Source organism: Tachysurus fulvidraco, chromosome 24 (genome assembly GCF_022655615.1).
Source record: "Tachysurus fulvidraco isolate hzauxx_2018 chromosome 24, HZAU_PFXX_2.0, whole genome shotgun sequence".
Classification (NCBI taxonomy): domain Eukaryota; kingdom Metazoa; phylum Chordata; class Actinopteri; order Siluriformes; family Bagridae; genus Tachysurus; species Tachysurus fulvidraco.
The window spans coordinates 8,987,322-9,007,727 of NC_062541.1; the positions used below are offsets into that span (position 1 = coordinate 8,987,322).

The following is a 20,406-nucleotide window of genomic DNA, read 5'->3' on the forward strand; positions in this document are numbered from 1 at the left end:
TCATTTTAAAATATTTATTTAAAGGACAAAAATATCAAACAAAAAAAATGTCAGGCAGTTACAAATGCAACACATGAGCACAAAGCAGCCTTATTTAACAATGGCATCAAATTTAGAAGGGTCATTTTTCTTTTATCATATATTTGAGCCAAGCTGTGAAAAATTAGCAGCAAACAAACAATGAAACAAATACAAAATCTTGCCCATAAATAATATCTGCAAGAAAATAAGGTTAGGATAAAAAGTGAAATCAAATAAAAATGGTGCGGTGCCATAACCAATGGTATTTTCACCTTAATTTGGTTCAGGGAAATCTTGGGAATATTCAGTGGTAAAAGTAAACAAATGCTCAAATGATAAGGTGTAATCCAATCACAATAGCCTTTTTATGGTTTAAAAAATGGTTTATATTAGGAACTGTTGACAGAAAATTATATTCATCTGTCATATTAGGTCTCACGAAAAGCTGCCGAATATCTCAATTTCTCAAAAATGAAAGCTGATGATGAATAATATGTGACATCTTCCATACAGTAAAACAGGGCAAATAAATAAAGTGGAAAAAATAAAAAGAAATCTGTAATATTTCACTGCTTCTATGCATGCGTTATAAACCACATGTGTTATAAGTACCATTTTAGGAACTGTTAAGAGTCAAACAAAGTTAGTGAAACAAACAATGTAGATCACAAATCCACACACCATCCTTACAGCTAATGACAAAAACACATCACTTAATAAAACCTACTTTTGGTTACTGTGTATTGTTTAAAGGCTGCTAGGCAGAAAAAATAAGCAACAAAACAAATCAGTAAATATCAGAATGAATGATCAATTAGGTAAAGATTACACAGAGACACAAAACAAAGTATAATAGTAATGCAAAAAAATGGCTATTTTTGTTATTAGGTTAAAGACATGGAAATTCTGGAAAGAAAAAAAATGCAAACAACTTGAAAAAGTTCTTAATTTTCCAGTGAAATACAACATACAACGGAGTTCATATGTGTGATAAAAAGACTAAAATGGAAAAAAATAAAATAAAAGAGCAATAATAGTTCATTATAGTACTGGATTTGGCTTTAAACAAGGTAGTTCGACTTTCAGAAAATTTGTGAAATTCAGTAGAGGTACAGATTTGACCTGCACAGGAAGTATGTTGGTTATGTGTGGAATTTAAGGCACATGATTAATGTATCAGCAGTATTACCTTTTATTATAAAGTATTTCAAATTTACTGCATTTGTTTTCTATGGGAAATGTCTGTTGAAAAAAAATGGTCAAGAAATACTGAAATCTTGAATATTCACTCTTGCTTTTCAATAAACAAGATTTGTCCCATATTGATAGTGATTCCATTTCAAGTTTAAGAAATTGTTATATCATAGCACCGTCAATGCACCACCAGATAAATAGGCAGGTTTCATTCTCACTCAGCAACCTTAATGTATTTCTATTAAAATGCCAATAAATAAAAAAAATAAAGTAGAGGCAAAATATAAGAAAGATAAGAAATAAAAACAAAAGCAAAGTACCAATATCCAGCAAATTCAATAAAATAAAATAAAAATAAATCATTTATAAATGATTAAATAAAATCAACTGATTACATTTCATTTTCCAATTAAAGCAAACAATTACAAACAAAAGAGAAATAATTAAATTTATTTTTTTACTTCACCCTCATGTAATAATATTGGTAGCAAATGAGAATTATAAAGGAAGTTCCATTAGAAAGCCTTTTTAATGTTTCACATTGCACAAAATTGTGAGATGTGTGATTTTCAAGGTGCAATTTGTTGAAATGTCATGTCAACATTCAAATTTTGTTACTATTCTAAAAGTTTACATTCCAAAGCTTTATTCTTTAATGTAGCACTAATTCTGAGCCACTGGGACTTTATGTGTGAGAGAAAAGACTTAGTGCTCAATGAAATCTGTAATTAAACGAGAACTATTGGCACTTTCTTGTCTAAATATCTGTACTTTGTGACATCTAATGCCCACTAAAAAAAATCCTCATTTGCTCGTCATTTTTGGAAGAGGGAAAGTACATGCTGTGTCTGTACAAACAATCGTGTTGAGGAACTGCCCAAAAGAGAAGAAGAGATTTTTAACACCACACACACACACATACACACACAAACACACACACAAACAAAAAAAATTGAAGGAATGTTAGCAGTAAAATGTCAGAAGAAACAGCAACCATCATCTAATGTTTTATTATAAATCCACATGTGTGGGGACTTGGGGAAACCCTTGTCATTACAAGTCCATGCAGTAAAGGAGCTTTATGGACATTTGAACAGTATATGATTAAATACTGGATGAATTGTAACTTTAAATGCATTTCACTACAGCATATCCTATCAATGGAAATCACACTCAGTTAACAAGGTTTTTGGCAGGCCTTTTTGTTAAACTGCCACTTTTTGTTAAATATTGTTTCTGGGTGGAATATACGTATGATTTATTATCACAAGGTCTTTATGTATGTTAAAGTCTGAAGAACCCAATTTTGGTCAAAACCTTTTTTCGTTTGTTTTTGGCTGATTTTCAGGTTCAGCCGCTGCAATATCTGACAGGGTTTTTCCCAAACCGCCACACATATACATGTCCTGAATGTCTTGTAATCCGCTATGGACTTGCATTTTAATCACGAAGGCTTCATCAGCTCTGCTGAATGCCTGAAAATTTCCCACTACCCTACACCTGGACATAATGAGACTGGAGTAACTATTAGATGTGCAAGTGTGAATTGATGTAAAACGTCTGGGGTGAATATGTCACGTCAGCAATGTAAATAGGTCATCAGTGGTGTTGCAGATTAACGTTGTTGCCTGTCTTTCAGGTGTAGTTAGACAGCTGGGTCCTGGCCAGAGGAATTTGATCTCCTGTTCATCTAAGTGGTTAATGTGTTTAATTAACATACAACTATGGAAATTCCTCACTACACTGGTCAGTGTTTATGTTGCACAACAGACAAATTGTGACATGTCTTCACGATTAAAACCCAAGTCCAGTTTCCTAGACTATAAGAAATTAATAATTGCAAATATTCATAAATAAAGTTCAGACTGTAACAGTGTTAATTATTAAAACGTCTAATGATACCAGTAATCCGATGAACATGTATGTAAATATAGCCATAAATAGCTTGACAGCAACATTTATTTTACTCTGCTATTTTGGAATTAATACAGTGACTAATTTGCAGTTTGAATTTACTATACACTAATGTTAAAACAATGATTAAACTGAAACAGATATGAAACCTGTTGAATCTATGCATACAACCATAAATAGACCTGAGTGTGTGTGGTAGAGTGAGTTATATTTATCAGATATTATTCTTTACTATGAAAGGAATCCATCACAGATCAACTGTAAAGCTAGAGCTATCTGATAAGTATGAACCATTGAATCTACTGTGATCCTGAGTGTATGAAGGAAGCACCAGTGCTTATCTGGATGAACCTGTGAATAAAGGTTTACGGCATGGCATCTGGGTGTTGTTCTCTTCTGTTTAGCCTCATCTTGGACCAGGCTCATGGGCCACATCCTAAATTACTAAAGCAGCATTCTTCCTTCTTCTTTTCCTTCCTCCCTTCTAAGTCATGCAAAGAGGCAGACCAAAAGCACGATGTCTCTGATCTACTTGTCTATCATCAATCCAGACTTGAGTGAATCAAATAATGGAAGGTCAAATGGAAATGTACAAGTCCTAAATTTCGGTAAAAACACAGTTATTACATAACCTTCCTCAACCTCTTCACGCAATCTAATCAAAGCAATCTCAATCTCTCAAAAAGAACCTTTGTCACCTCATTCATTCTCTAAAGCTAGACATTTTCTACTTGCTCAATCATTACTGCACTACAATTATTTCTCAAAGCACCTGCCAGTTACTCCTCTTTAGTTACTTCCCTGTGAGGGTCAGCCCACTAACTAAACAAGGAGTTACTACTCCATTTACACAACTTCAGAGTATGTAAATACTGTATAATATACATGTCAGACATACCCTTACACATACAACTTCAAGTCAACTAAAATTAAGACTTAACCACAATAATTCATCAACAATCAACACTGATATCAAAAAAAATAAATGAACAGTGTAGAAAGAACAGTCTGTTTAGATGTAGCCTAAAATATGTTTCTATATTCTTGAGTGTAAGAGCCAGGCTTCCAGACACTAAACTACACTGGTCAAGACTGGTTTATGCTTCTTTCCAGAGGTAATAAAAGCAATTTAGAGACGAGAGAGGGGTGCGAAAAAAATTCAGGAAAGTTAATTTTCGAAAACAAACGTCCAAATGGGCCACCCAGTTCTGCTTCTATTGGCTAGCAGGAGGAAAGCAGTGGGAACTGGTGGCAGCTTCGACTCTGTGACAAGATTTTTGAAGAAATTCCAGTCTGAAGGTGGTCTAAAACACAATGTTGGGCTGTATTAGTTATTAGTTACTACATTTCCCAGTAGCAATTTGGGAACATGTCAGTGAGCTTGTCAAGAGTTCAACAGGAATAAGAATAACAGCCAAACTGTTTGATTTTCTTAATGTTGCTTTTATAAAAATATCAATAGAGTTAAGTAAATTTGTTGATTCGTTCATTCGTTCATTTTCAGTAATCGCTTTGTCCTGGTGTGGATTTTAAAGGATCCACTGGAAACACTGGGTACAAGGTAAAAATGCACCAATATTTACAAAAATGCATTTACAACAATATAGGATGTCCCAATTGATATGTCCCAATTGATATGTCTGACAAAACCGTTAAAGTTTCGCAGATAACTCATTTAATAAAATTTACTGCCCAACACAGCTGAGATGATGAATCATTATTTTACAGATATTGTGAAATCCCATATTAAGAAATTCAGTGTCTAAGTCTATGTCATCCCTACTTACTGTCTAATAATCCTTTTTCAGAGGTTCTATAAAATATTAATGATGAAGCATAAACCAGACTTAGACTGTGTCCAGAAAACCAGCCTGAAGTGTTGGGTGTCTCCTGGGTTAATAAAGCGTGAACCAGGCCTCGACAGTGGTGAGGGTTAAACCATAGCCGTATGATTTCTCCTTTTCTGTAAGGCACGATTTGAAATGTGTCTCCACTGCTGTCAAGGTCCACAAAGACCAGCCTTGGGGGATAAACTAACAGATAATTTATCTAAATGCTTTGACCCATAAATCTGAGCAGTCTCGGAGCAGGCACAAAAGAGTGTACGTGTGCAATTCCATCTTCTAGAGTGTGGTTCTGTTCAACAGACCCACATTAGCAGTGATAACTATATTTTTTTATAGGCTTTTAGAATCCAATTGGGTCAGTCACAGGCAGTGAACTTGCTGATTTAGAGAAGTATGATTTAGGCAGTTAAGAAGTCCTGGCAGTTATATTTTTCTGATGTTCGTCAAGACGTAGTGATCCCTGACAACATGGTGTAGCAGCCGCTGTATCAGATATCTGGCAGTGGAGTTTCATCTGAGCAGAGGGACTTCCTGCTAAGGAAGACAGGCAGGTAGGAAAGCAGCTTTTGATGTTTTTTTGTTTTTTGTAAATTGTCCCAGGCAGTGATATTACCAACTGCAGTGAAAATGCATCAACCAAAATTTGTGGTAATACTTCAACAAGGCCTAAAAGCAGCATGTAATGTGGCAATGGAAGACAGGATAAAAAAGGGGGCTTGTGCCAGTAAGTCTATAAAAAAGGAATGTCTTTCAAGCAGCTCTCTCCTCCAGGGAGGCCTTTTTGCTGGGGAAGGGTTGCACATAGAGACTCTTGCTGGTGCTGTCTAGGCTATGAAAGTATGGGTGAGACAGGGCATCATAAGCCGATATCCTTCGGCCCGGGTTGAACGACAGAAATTTCTGTGAAGAAAAATGAGATTTCTCATTAAATTCTGTTAACATGTTTTAACATAAAATAAGAACATATCTGATTGGTTTAAGGACTGTAGACTTTATTCTACAGGAAACATTTGAGATGGGTTGCATCAACAAGGATATTAGAGCTTGGTTTGAATATTAGATATAATTTGTTTTGTACTAAATTAAATAATTGGAGATAAAAATTTCACACAAAGGTTGGTGCCACTGGATTAAAAGTGCTTTACGATTTAAGATGAATCTTATTTGGTGCCGCCCATGTTTAAAGAATAATCAATAATTAATAATGAGCAATACTCCAGATACTTACAAGTAGAAGTGATTTTCCAAGCTCATCCATATCAGGCACCAGGTCTTCTATAGGCTGAGCTGGACGAGGGGGAAAGGCACTCTGAGGCAAACCCACTTCCTGGGGCCAGTCTTCAGGAGGAGGGACACCAACCACACTGGAATAATCGATAGAACCATCATCACCATCATTGTTATCATCATCATCAGTACAAGCATGTGACCATGCTCACTAACATGGGGTCACGGGAAGCCTGTGCCTATCTCAGGCGTCATCGGGCATCAAGGCAGGATACACCCTGGATGGAGTGACAACCCATCGCAGGGCACACACTCTCTCATTCACTCACACACTACGGACAATTTTCCAGAGACGCCAATCAACCTACCATGCATGTCTTTGGACTGGGGGAGGAAACTGGAGTACCTGGAGGAAACCCCCGAGGCACAGGAAGAACATGCAAACTCCAAACACAAGGCGGAGGAGGGAATTGAACCCCTAACCCTTGAGGTGTGAGGCAAATGTGTTAACCACTAAGCCACCGTGCCCCCTGAGGATTTATTAATAGAAAAAAATAATACTTACTCAAAAATTTTTCCCAGCTGGTCAACATCAGAATTCCCACGGAAAAGCGGTCTAATAAAGAGCAAAATCAAATACAGAGGTTACTAAAACGGCTCTTAAACTAAAAGATGTGTATGTTGTGAAATTGACTCATTTCATGATTTTAGCTATTTTTATAGGTACAGTGTATAGTTCATTCATTAGTGAGTGTAGATTGTATTATCTTACTATAAATGTGGGTCTAAAGTATTGTTGTTATTATTATGATTGGTACCTTAGAGTCATAACATGCAAACTTATTTATTTTGTTAGCACATGGTGTCTTCAGTATTTACACATTTATTTGTTGTGAACATGATCTGTTAACACTGTAATGTGTTTTTGTGCAGACATGGCTATATAGCAATAGAAGAGAAGTAAAATCCAGTGGAAAAAGTCAGCAAGGTCATATAGCAGTACTGATGTAAGGAGCTATGCTCCTTTGAATGCTGAAGTTTCCTGGCTTAAAGAGAAAGAGAGAGAGAGAGAGAGAGAGAGAGAGAGAGAGAGAGAGAGAGAGAGAGAGAGAGAGAGAGAGAGAGAGAGAGAGAAAGGCAGGCTTTTTCTACACATGATGAGATGAAACAACACTGGTTCTGGAGTCTTCCTGCCTGGACCGATGCTGCTTGCGGTGGCTTTGGCCCGTCAAGATGCCTGTAGGCGGGCATGCTTCCCCTGGCATGCGCACAGATTCCAGTCACTATTACTGAATCCAAACCACATTCACCGTGGAGGGGGGGCAGAAAGCTATTTATCCCTGTAGTCTGCATTGGCTGTCTGTATGTCTCTGTGTGGGGGACAAGCAATGAGCCATGCGAAATAGTGGCTCCGATTATCTAAGAAACATGAGAAAGAGACAGCAAACAGCTATAACAAGCCCTGCTCTCACACATGGCAACTCTATTCCCTCCCTGAATTAGCTGCATTATAATAGAATGCGTCAGTGGAACATGCTGTATGTTTCACCAGAGGTCGCCCTACTACGGAACATCTGAGATCAGCAAGAGGCCCTTTTTCAATCCACAACCGTGCGGAACTCAACTAACTGGAACAAGACAAAGAGGTGGCTCAGACCACATGTTAGCTCTCTGCTTCATCTAACCGCTGCCTTCCATCACCTCAGAAAGTTTCTGACTCAATCAAATGTGCATTTTACCCCACTGGAGTAATTACACTGTCAGTGTGTCTCACGGCTTGTCTGACAGTCATCATTTCAAGTACAGCCTACATGTCATCCTGTCAGATTTCAAATACTAAACATTCTTACAAGTTAGAAGTGAAACCGACATAAATAATCTTCTTTTGTGCAAACTGTGTGATCAACTTACATGTCATACATTTCCCAAAAGTGAAAACCAAGAGTTCAAAATGTGAAATGTTCAAAGTAACTTGGAAAACCTTAGAAAAAAAAAGCAGTTCTATTTTCTAGCACCATGGTAAAAAAAAACAAAAACACCATAATCTAGCATGCCAAAACAAGTATGCTTAAAAATCTCTGAAGCGGCATTCTCCCCTGCCCCAAGCCTACTTGTTATTCTGAATGAAGAAGGGAGCGTTTTTTGTGTTGTTGGGGTTTTTTTTTTGCACAAGGCTGATATTATGCATCCTGAGTGAGTGGGCACAGCTGCAGCACCACAACAGTGCAGGACACAGAGCTGAGTCACTCTCCAAGTGCCAGTCCAGCCATCCACATTCCACACTGATAGCCAGTAGAATGCTCTAGTGTGTTTGTGTGACTGAGTAAGTGAGTTAAGAGAAAGCATTTGTGTTTGAAGAAATTTGTAGACACGGTGCATTTTATCTCATTTGTGAGGAAGTAAACAAGGATGTAGATGTCTTCTTCCATGCTCATTCTGGACTCTAAGATTGCTGGAATGTCAACAGCACATTCAATATCGTTCACAAACCTGGTGACTAATCACTCCACCATCTCAGAGATACAGATACGGACTTGCACAGAGTGTTTGAATTCTCACTGACTTTGTGACGTTATGTTCTGAAATCAAGTCAACTAGGCCACCCAGGTGAACTGCAATGCTTGATACAAAAAAAAACTCTATTAGAGGAATGAAATGACAGGACCACACAATATAAAGTAAGTCAGGTGTGTTACGTTTAAAAGGACTTCCTCCTTTCTTTATACAACAATAAAACGATCCCCTCCAGGCTGTATGCCTTGCTCTCCAAAACCCATTTTCAACAGTAAATAAAACAATAAACCAGACAGACTGCTGCTAGCTCAGGTGTGCCGTGTCTTTATCATTCTCTGGTGACTTTTAAACCTCCATTACTCAGATCTGTGAATGCAGCACACTTCCCCGACAACAGAATGGAAGTGTTGGAAAAGCTTCTTCCAGGTGCCTTTTAATCTGCAACAGGTGGCCTTTTTAAAAAGTCTTCTTAATCACCTCCAGGATAGAGAGATAGAGAGAGAGAGAGAGAGAGAGAGAGAGAGAGAAGGAGGTGTAGTACTAGCATGGATCAAAGCGTCTCCCTTCTACCCTCTGGCACTCTTGGAGGTAGGCCAGTCGCCGGCGCGGTGGCTTTTTTTTAGGGTATTGTGTCAGTGAGGCAGCCTTACCTGTACAACACCTCAAATTACACAATGTGCTAAGGACCTGACTTGTCTCACACACACCTTTTTCAGTCAAGACACAGATTTTACTCAGTCAAGCCTAGCATTTATGTCGAACCTACAGTTGTTACAATTCATTCATTTTTCTCATACTAGACAATTATAAATGCTACAGATAAATGTAATTGAAGTTTCTATAAAATATGTTTTCCGATTTTTAAACAAATGCTTGTACATAACAATTAGTGCAATTAGTGCCAAAAAAAGCACGTGAACGGCTTAAGCAGCCTTTACAATGAATGTATCTACTACTACTACTACTACTACTACTACTACTAATAATAATAATAATAATAATAATAAAATAATAATAATAATGTTGCGGTTTCAACTTCCTGACTAAAGTCTTCATCATTGCACATTACAGTTAGGATGTGAAACACAGGATGTGTGTGAGTGGATCTGCAATCTGGCCTCCCCATCATACACATCTCCCTCCTCACAAGTGGAGGAAAACATCAGCCCCCACATCCTCCACAGCACAATGAGGGACACATAACCAGCCATCAACAAGTAGGAACCACACGAGCTCTAACACAAATTTGGCATACGTTACTTTGTGTGCACACACACCCAATCCCGCCCACGCCACATTATTATCACCCGAAACCCACCTGGGATCTTTATACCGTTACTCTGAGGGGATGTGTGTCTTATTGGTGGCGGTTAATGGGAGGAAATTCAGATTGCAGACTGAGCTCGCTTTATAAATGCACCCTTCCCTTCTCAGGAATAACTACTTTTCTTAAACTGAGTGGTGCTTTTAGACATCAAATCGTTAAGCGAGCCCTCATGCCCTGTGAATAGGGGAAGAGTTATCTAGGAAGAAGCCACTCTGATCAGGATATAATGGTAGGAAATTATAGGAAAAAGATGATCAGTGATGTATTGATGCCTCTCTCGAAAGGTACACAACAAACCATGGCACCAAAATGTTTTCAATAAAACAGAGCCACCATTTTCCTTTAATTGGTTATCCTTCTCTACACAAATATAGCAATGGTGATATAAGTAAGTGTACAAGTAAACACAGTACATGAATTGAAATGCCTTGTTGGCTGTTAAGCAATAGGTCATCAGAGACAGTTGCTTCAACTGACACAGATGAACATGAAACTTGAAGTTCTCGCATGCCTTCTGCAACCACAGCACATGGTATTTCCCCAACAGTTTTAACAACTCAACTTACCGCAAAAAAATGTGTTTCTCGACGAAGGACTGGAGCATTTAAAAAGCTTTTCTACATTCAATGTGAAACTCTTTGGAATGGATACTAACAAAATGCCTGAAACAGCTTGTGTGGTGTTGCCCTGCTAGCCAAGTCTGATGAAATCAATTGTATCAATTCAAATCAGTTCAAAATCAACTTGATAAGTTTAAAATATCCATAACTTCTATAGAAATTGTTTGCACTTGAAGGTGAACAATAAACACTGTAGTCTGTACTTCTGAGAACTGGTTTTTAAACTCTGCCCAAAGATCAGACTCTGAATATGTGCTGCTTCTGTTTTTTTTTTTGAGCAACCGTCAATGCTGGGGGCCAGACTGAGCAATCAGGTCACCCAGGCTCGACTTGTTCCTTTGTAAATGAACCAAACATGCTCTAAAAATCCATACCTGTGTCACTTAATCTCATTCACATCTGTAAGACTGCAGAATGAGTTTAAGAGTGAAAAGGGCATGAGTGTGTGAGAAATGCAGTGGCTTTTTTAACTTGATGTACTTGACTCACCTTCTTCGGAACATCTCAGCAAAGATGCAGCCCACGCTCCACAGATCCACCGGGGTTGCATAGCTCGACTGGAGGAGCACTTCTGGAGCTCGATACCAAAGAGTGACCACCTGCAACACAAATGCATACTGTCACATTCAGGTAGTTCCCATATGGACCATCATAGATCCTGTGCATCTTTATAAACAGGCAGCAATGATGCTTACAGTTACACAATGCACTTTTGTTTCTGTGCCCCTGTGTCTGAATTATGTAAAGTATGAAGTCATATCTGGCAGTGCAAGCTTCCAAATGCTCATTTTGGTATGCCAAGATCGCATAAATTTCGCAGCGAGTCACTACCCTGCTGAGAAAAAAGCTATAAACAGAATACATGCACTAGTTTTGCTATCAATTTCAAATTTACTGACCAGTTAAACCATGGCAATAACTAGTAGAAAACAGCATCTTGTTTTGCTGTTTTGTTTTTTCAGCAGGGTGTGGACATTCCTCCAGGCCTCTACACAACCTAAAGCCTTTAATGCCTTATCAATCTTTCAAATTTGACTGCTGCTTTTTCTCACTTAAACCCATGTTTAGTCCTTAAACTCAGTGACTCTTGGCCTTGCAGCTGCAGCAGACAGCATATACAGCTGAGCAGCTACAGTAGGGAGAGCTTCCAGACAAAACTCAGTGACCCTGCTCCAGTAAAGTGGACGGCTTCCAGGTGCTTTCCCTCTCCAACATGCCGTCCTCCCATGGGCTCGCAGCCCAGAAACGCTCAGGCTTATCAGCCAAATCAGCCGCCCCTGTGTTTGTAAGCAAAGCCTGGGGTGTATATTGGGGGGCACGTATCATAAAATGTGCCAAAGAATAGTGCTAAGAGAAGGTTGTGCTTAATGAGTGCTGGTGTGGAAAGGAAGCTGTGAACAGCGCGCCATCACTATATCGCTGATTAGAGCTTAATTAGAGCTATACACCGAGTGAGAGGAACTGTTCAATTGAAGCTCAGTATAAGTACAGGATGAAATCTGATTGGGTTGTCATCGGAAAAAATCTATTGCACTGAGGCTCTGATTAATTCTTCGGAATAATACTTTTACAGCAATGTGTTTATAATTGTTCTTCTTATACCAAAGCAGTTTGTTAAGAATTATAGTTTTTTTACAATTTGGGCAAAACATATTTTTTATCCATTTACAGTCACATTTAAGGTTGCAGAACGTAAAATAGCCGTAAATATTATTAACGCTCATTCCCTGATTTTCACTTCACACTTGTTACAAGAAAAGCCACAATACAGAACATTCTACAGCCCTGGACTTTTCTATGATGGTAAACCTATAGGAGCAGCTTTACCTCTAGCACTGAAGACCCTTTCTATATTTTTTTCCATTCAATAAGCTTAACTATATCCATGATTATGTCATATAACTACATATTACATAACTACTATTTTCAGCATGTTTTCATATAGACCGCTATGAACTAATCTTACCTAGCTGTTAGAAACAATAAGACATTAATCTAAAACTGGACTGTTAAAATAATTAACACCTTTTGATCAGATTTAAGAATCCAGCAGCACTGTGTAATAAATATACACACACACACACACACACACACATATATATATATATATATATATATATATATATATATATATATATATATATATATATATATATATATATATACATACATATATATTCTGTATACTGTAGATGCTGTCAATGTACAACACATTTCTGATTGTGGATTTGGTGTAGCTCTTGACATTGACAACAACGAATACAGCTACAGATGACCAATTTAAGCTTTCACAAACCCTGTGGTTGGTCCACTCATTTACAGCCTTTGACTGTGCAAGCGTACAGGTGTTTGTGCAAGACCAGTGTGAATGGGATCAAATTAAACCTGCACTTTTCATGTGTAAAATGAGTTATTTTTAATTGCTGACACTTTTTCAAGTTAGTCTTCCTGATTAAGAGGAACTGAAGAGGAAGCCAGTGATGAAACATGTTGGTCTCTTTGTTGCCATGTGACTGAAACACAGGCACATGATTAATTCCAAAATAGCTCCTCTCCATTATCATTCAAAATCAAACTCCATTCAGATGGTTCCTTCGTACCCCTATTGGAGCGGTGACATGATGTAGATTGCTCAGATCAACACTAACTTAGCGAAGGCACTCATTATATGATTACGCTTGCATTAGAGCCTACATGGGCATTTCAAAAATAAGTTTCATTAATTGCACCAGAAAATAATCCAACAATTCTTCTAAATACAACAATTTTGCATTCAGTATATGCTTGTTCTATATTTATCTGTAGCATATTCTTTGTACTAAAGCTAGCTACTGCAGGGGTGCTGTTTAATTTCTAGGAAGAACCACAGTTGAAGTATATCCGCTTTTCTCAGCGCTGTGAGTTTGTGGTGTAGCCTTCTATTAACACACATATACACACATGCTTGTCATATGCTACACATGCTATAGCTGTGCCACAGCTACTGAGGTGCTATTGTTGTATTTAAAACAGAAAACTGCACTGATGGAAAGAAAGTTCATATAGAGCTATAGATACCTTATGAGTAGTTAGGGTTTAAGATCAATTTTGAAACATGATGAAACTGGTAATAAAAAGACCCGTGGCCATAAACTACCATAGCGTCTACAGTAGTTTTGATTTTGTCACTTGCCAGTAAAAGTGGTTTAACTGTATCATGTGGCATTTACACAAAGCAGGATTTTTGCATTAAATGCCACAATTTGCATGTCTTCTGGTTGCTCACTCAGTGATTATGATGAAATAATATGAAATGCAGTGGGTGTGAGGTGTGGGTAAATAATTGGTTTGTCTGCATGCCTCACAATACAAAGTCGCTATGTGCTAAACTACTTATCCTCCGTTAAAACTCCAATGTATTTCTCAAAAACTCATGCATGCCTAACATTTTTTCCCAAAAGTATACTGGCAACTTCTCTAACAGCCTTTCCCCTGTTGTCACGCTACTGTATTCAAACTCTATCACTAGTCACTGTGTGATCTGATGCAATCACGGGTGGGGGTGGAGGGCTATTGGGGGTATTAGGGGTCACCCACAAGAAGGCAGTGCTTGTTATTTTTTTGCTGGCAGACAACTTATAAAGATATTTTAGTCTTTTCACAATCTAAATACCGGGTTGATTAATTCAAAGGAGGTGAGGACAACTTTATGAAGTCTATTTTGTGGCAGCAAATCATGGACAGCTGTTCTGTACCACAGCCTATGCTGTCTCTCTCATGTCTCTACAGTATTTTCACTCTGCATGTGTTTAAAAGTGAGCCAACAATTTTTAAAAGAAATTTAAAAGCTAAGCTTGTTGATGTGTTAACCGCTAAGCGGCGCCACTTTGATAAATATTAATTCATCTGACTCTGATTCAGCTGATGTTGTTAGGCTAATAAACTTAATTTGATTGTATCCAGTGGTGGTGCACGTTTATAATACTCAAAAACTATTTAAAAGATACATTAACTGATGCAGTTAGAAACACTGGGCTCCAATGAATGTCTTGGCTTTTTTCTACCTGTCTTTTGCCTTTCAGACAACAGTCCACTTTCGGTTTGACACTGCAACAATATGTTTTATTATTATTATTAGTATTACTATTATTCAGGTCATCAGCCTGGTGAACCCTGACCCCTTTCTGGACTGCTCAAATCTGCACAACAACCACTGCCATAGTCAGACATTTCTACATTGCACACGTGCACCACATGCACATCCTACATGTCCACGTACTGTTTCCTTTATGTCTGTACTCATGCACGTCATTGCATCCCACTACTTGTTTGTTTACATCACCTCTGTTTCTAATTATTTTTTTTCTGATTGTATTTTATTATATTTTTGGTAAGTTTGATACTTTATTTGATATATACTTAACATATATATTTATTTCTTCTTATATTGTATTCACTTGTGCCTTATCTTTATTCCTTTATTTTGTTTTTTTCACTAATATTGGCTATTTTTAGGAGAGTTGTACAAAGCATTTGACTACACGTCGTACTGCGTATGATTGTGAATGTGACAAGTAAATGTGAAAAAAAGTGATTAATTACAGCAAACCTAGTTTTGCTTTAGTAGTGTTGTTTGTAGTTCAACATATTATTTGTTACATAGCTAATTGCTAACCATTTGTAACACTAACTGCTAATTTGGTTGCGAAGGGAAGCAGTTATTTGACTATTAAAAATTGTTCACCCTATAGAATAATGCTTGCTATTTCGAATCCTACTACGGGAGATTCAAGCTTGCAGGCAGACTGTGTGCTGTCTGAATGGGCGAAGAGTGCAGATAGCGCTTTCTTCCAAGTGTGTTACACTGCCCTATGCCCTGGTGTGTGTTAGGGCAGAACTGGCTTATGGGTGGGAATTGGAAGATGTCCAAATTGATGGAAATCCTTTTTGTTTGCTTAATTGTAAACCAACATTCTTGTTGCATTATATGCCTTGTGGACGTCTATAAGAGGTAAGTTTTGCACTTACCACTTAAAAAAGTCAAGTGTTTTTGAGAGAAGTTATAACATTGCCTTTTAAACTAGAGAGTTTCAGCCCTAAATTAGCTGTCTATACATTGGTAACTGCAACAACATGAGGTAATGGTTTCTCTCCCTCATGCTGGTCCTGTGTGCCGTTAGCAGCTAACTGAAGGGTCAGATAAAGTGATCCTGGCTGCCTTCAGATTAAAGGACAGCATTCTGTGCATTCCTATCTGGTGAGATGGCATGGGCTCACTCAGCACAAGGGGAAACAGTGGCTTTGCAGCACTGCTCAAGCACATCCACACCACACAAGCCTCACTTCTTTAAGCGGCACTGACACCCTACACTTTAGTCAGATGATCTCTAACTGCTACACTCAGTCCCCAAACCTTCCCTTTTCATCTGCCTCATGGAATTAAAACAATAGAGACACAATGAGATTAAGAATAAGGCTGGCCTTTGCGCTTGGCCATGAGCCTGTGTTTACATTCTGTCTCTCAAAGGAAGTGAAGGATGAAAGGCCCCTTCAACACACGACCTTCGTCCACATTCTTTCAGGCTGCCCTTGGACACTTTTAAAGGGACAAGTCTACAAACTTGGCAGAGGACAAAGACTTTTCCGAAAAAATGAGCCTCCACAAATGACCTCTTATTTAGTTAACAGCAGATCTTGAAGGTGATATGATTAGGACATGCTTAGAAGCTTAATGCTCAGTCTATTAAACCGCTTCACAGTGTTATTTATGGAAATGCTACCATAAGCAACTTTTAATGATGAGAGGAAAATAATATAGTATGAAGAATTTGATCAAATAAAAGTGTTAGATGTAAGGTTAATTTTTATTAACAATAATTTTATTCTGGTCGGGGTTGCGTTACATTCATAAGAATACTGGGAATACACAAGGAATAAAATGCCAGTGCTCCAGTCCAAACATGAGGATGAAATGACTTTCATATCCACTCATATCATGTTGTGTCTTGTGACACTTCATTCCTTACCTCCTGTACAAATGAACTGAAAATGTCATTACTGTCAAGCATTAGAGTCACTATTTTTCTCTGCTGTTTTAAAATCCTATTTATGTTTGCAATAATGACATGTCTGTCAGGTCTGCTCAAGATGGCAGAAAGAAATGTGAAGTCACAAGTGAGCAAAGCGTGCATGCAGAACTGTATACAGTAAAAAAAAAAAAAAAAACACCCCCAATTGCTGCCAAAATATGCAGAGCTTACAGGAATGCTGTATGGGGCCCTCTCTGAGCAAACAAAGAGAGTACAGTCAGCCTCTCTTTCCCCTGTGCTACCACATCCGCACATCATTAGTTGGAAAATTCCTGATATATGCCGTAATTTTTTTGCTGGTACAGGCAAAGCTTTAATATCCAGATGCTGTTGCACCCCCTCGGTCAGTCTTTTCTGCTGTGTCGGGGCCGCTGCCAAGACGTCATCGGCAATCAATCCAGACAGAGGTTAGAGTAAAAGCACTCTGCTCTCTGTGGATGACCACTGGTGAGGGTCGCACAGGAAATACATAATAAGAAACTCCTAAAGCATCATGCTGTTCCTGTGTTTGTGTGTCTATTGCAGTTCAGGAACCTGCCTTCTTTTTTTTTTTTTTTTTTCGTTCCTTCCTTCTTCTTCCTTTTTGGAATACCAGAAGAGATATCTAAACATTCCCAGAGCCTGCTGCACGTGCTCTCCTGCGTGCCTTGTTTTCTTTTTTCTTCAGCCATGCCGTTGCTGAGTGTCTGTCCAGAGTAGAGGCACAGTGTCTGGCAAAACCTGAATTGCTGAGCTTCCCCTCGGCACTAGAACCTTCTGGAACTAAAAAAAAATCTCTAGTTTCATCAGTAATTTTGATTAAAAGTAAACCTGGCTTCATGCGAGTGCATTTCGTACAGCAAATATCTTCATGGAACACAAGCCTGGAGTCATAACTCCACTCTCCTCTCCCCTCTCAGCAGCCTTCTAGTTTCTCAGACATATGACAGTGTTATTTAAAGTAATTACTTGTTCCATTACATCTGAGGTGCTGGTTTAAAACTGTTTGAGAAAAGGTTATTTGTTCAAGCCTCACTTATTATTCTGGGTGTAACAGGGACCAAATTACCTCTCACCTGTTTCATATCAACATTTCTAAGCCTTTCACAGACAATACACACACTACACATTACTGTCAGAGGAGACAACTCGATTCGAGCAAAGAGACACCCTGTGGAGATTTTGCATAAAGTCTAACAATATTTGAATATGAGTTGAAAAAACATGCAGGTTGTTAAACCATGATATATAACAAAACAATACTGAATGTTCACTCTTCCAAGTACTCTCACTGGTTTACATTTGAGTGTCACCGTACCATCACTTTATTTATCAGCTTACATCCCGGTTCTGCCAAAGTTCCCACCAGACATGGAGATGACACTGCCTTTCTGTTCTCCCTGGCACATTTCTAAATCTCCGCTCATCTCATTTTACTCAGCTGATGTTACAGGGACTGCCTGCTCATACAGAAAATGTTCTAACTGGAATATATCTACCCCTTATAGCTGATACAAAGCAGCTACAGCAAAAGCTAGGAGAGTGAACTTATTACCTGAAACGAGTTCAAAGGTTATAAGTAGTTGAACAATGAAATTCTTATATCCACAAAATGGAGGGTTAAAACAACCAGCAAGCTAATTTCGGGGTTATTTAAATTACACTTTTATTTTCATTCATAGACTTTAAAGTCTAGGAACAATGTTGGAACAAATCTTAATTACTCTTCTGAATTCTGGCAACAGTTCTAATCAGCCAGCATTTTGTGCTTCTTTGGAATAATAACACAGCATTGATCCTCCTGCTTTGTCGGGTAGAGGTTAACTACATCCAATCTCACAGCCTATTGTCTTAAACCTCCTCAAATACAGGCATTTTTGTACAGTATAATAATAATCTACAGCTACTCATAATCTACAGCTACTCAGATGATTTGCCAAGTCATCAATTTATTTTGCATCAGTTGCATGCAAAGACAGTTGGCAAAAACTACTGAATGGGCAGGTGCCTCAGTAAACTGGCACATTTTTGCACTCAACTACTTCCAACTTCAACATGTCTGAGCAAATCTAAAAGCGATGTTTACATTGCAGCTGTATTAACATGTATTAAAAGATGTCACTTTGTCATTTCGTGTTATCACAAAAATCAGATCCAAACAGACTTGATTGTCAAGATAGTTCAGTTTGCAGAAGTGAAGAGGCTGGTGAACGTTGGAGAAAAGAGAGAGAGAGAGGGAGAGAGAGAGAGGGAGAGAGAGAGAGAGAGAGAGAGAGAGAGAGAGAGAGAGAGAGAGAGAGAGAGAGAGAGAGAGAGAGAAGGCTGTAGTTTTGCCAACATGAGGAATTCATTCCACTGGAAGAGAGGAAGGAAGCATCAGGGCCCAGAGGACCCACAGCAAAGGCTGCTGTGGAGTTTGTGGTATGCAGAAAAACAGTTGCTGGATCAAGTCTTTTTTTAACGCAGCACAAAACAAGCTGTATCAGGCCACTCAAGCTGTATGACACTAAAAAACATCATGCAAACAATAGCAGTTTCAAGCTTAAACCGTATTATCTTTAAACACCGGGCTCTGATGGATCCCGACTCACAGTCCTCGAATTGGAACCATCTACTCTTTCCTAATAGTTTCACTGTAGTCACTATGAATTTCAGTAATAAGCTTAAAGGTGGATAACTGAATAATAAGCTGGGAGGTTAGGGGACTAGCAGCCTCAAAAGGAGACTGAACTCATTTAGATATTTCAAAGACACAAAAGTATTGTTGCTATATCGCAATGCATCAGACTCACACTAAAGCACTTTTTTTTATTAGTTGTTAGTAGAGCTATTGCAGCTAGGTGCAAATTCTGCATCTCCAAAAACAAAACAGAAAAGAAGTGATAAAACACATGGGTTTATCATTTGCTATTTTATATAAAAAATATTAAAAGACATCTAATGGTTTTATAAACACATTGTACAAAGAAATAATTGTATTATCTTAACAAACAATTATATTATTATAATTTTTATTATTATTATTGTTGTTGTTGTTGTTGTTGTCTTTCTTGTTTGATGGTGTCCATTATACTTCACTTTATCCATTTTTAATATTTTTTCTGCTACTTCCCATATTGGACACAGTTAAAAAGACATTTATATTTATCCTACAGTGATGATGAATGAATTGAATTTGTATCATTTTGCTTTTATTTAAACACTTTTTAAATGTTGTCATTAATTGTGACATATTACTTGAAACATCTCAGAAACTGGATTAGTTTTTGGCTTCTTTCTTTGTTCCTCATTTTGTCCTTGACTTTAGCTGAAGTAAAAATAACATATACCCACACATCAGAATACATGATTCTGGGAATATCCCTTCAATTAATCTTTAGTCAAACTAATTTTATGACCAACATGGTGCACAAAATTTTCTCTTGGGTGCTTTCCTAATGCATTCATGAGACAGTCCTAAAACGGTCTCAAACAGACGCTCTATTTTTATACCAACTCCTGCTACAGATTCTTTCAGATTCTCAACATGCACCTTTTGCCATTACCTAATTCTGATCTCATAGACCAAAGCATGTGAAAAGAAAAGGCAGCAGAAGGTACATTATGGACATCATGATGCATGTGAATACTGTGCTGTAGCCTAGTAACCTGAGCACCTTCCCGTCACTTCTGTCTTTACATGACCCAGGAAAAAC

The 20,406-nt window shown here is 38.0% G+C and overlaps 1 protein-coding gene across 2 annotated transcripts in view; it reads right to left on the bottom strand.

The window, feature by feature from the left end:
• The window catches only part of cdk6 (cyclin-dependent kinase 6), a 32,054-nt gene continuing 11,648 nt past the window's right edge, over positions 1-20,406 (bottom strand). For both annotated transcript variants that reach the window (XM_027175648.2, XM_027175646.2), the window contains exons 5-8: positions 11,154-11,263; positions 6,769-6,819; positions 6,205-6,340; positions 1-5,876 (exon numbers count right to left, since the gene is read on the bottom strand). In XM_027175648.2, the coding sequence (XP_027031449.1) occupies positions 5,727-5,876; positions 6,205-6,340; positions 6,769-6,819; positions 11,154-11,263 (447 nt within the window). In that variant the 3' untranslated portion in view covers positions 1-5,726. The remainder of the gene's footprint in view (positions 5,877-6,204; positions 6,341-6,768; positions 6,820-11,153; positions 11,264-20,406) is intronic.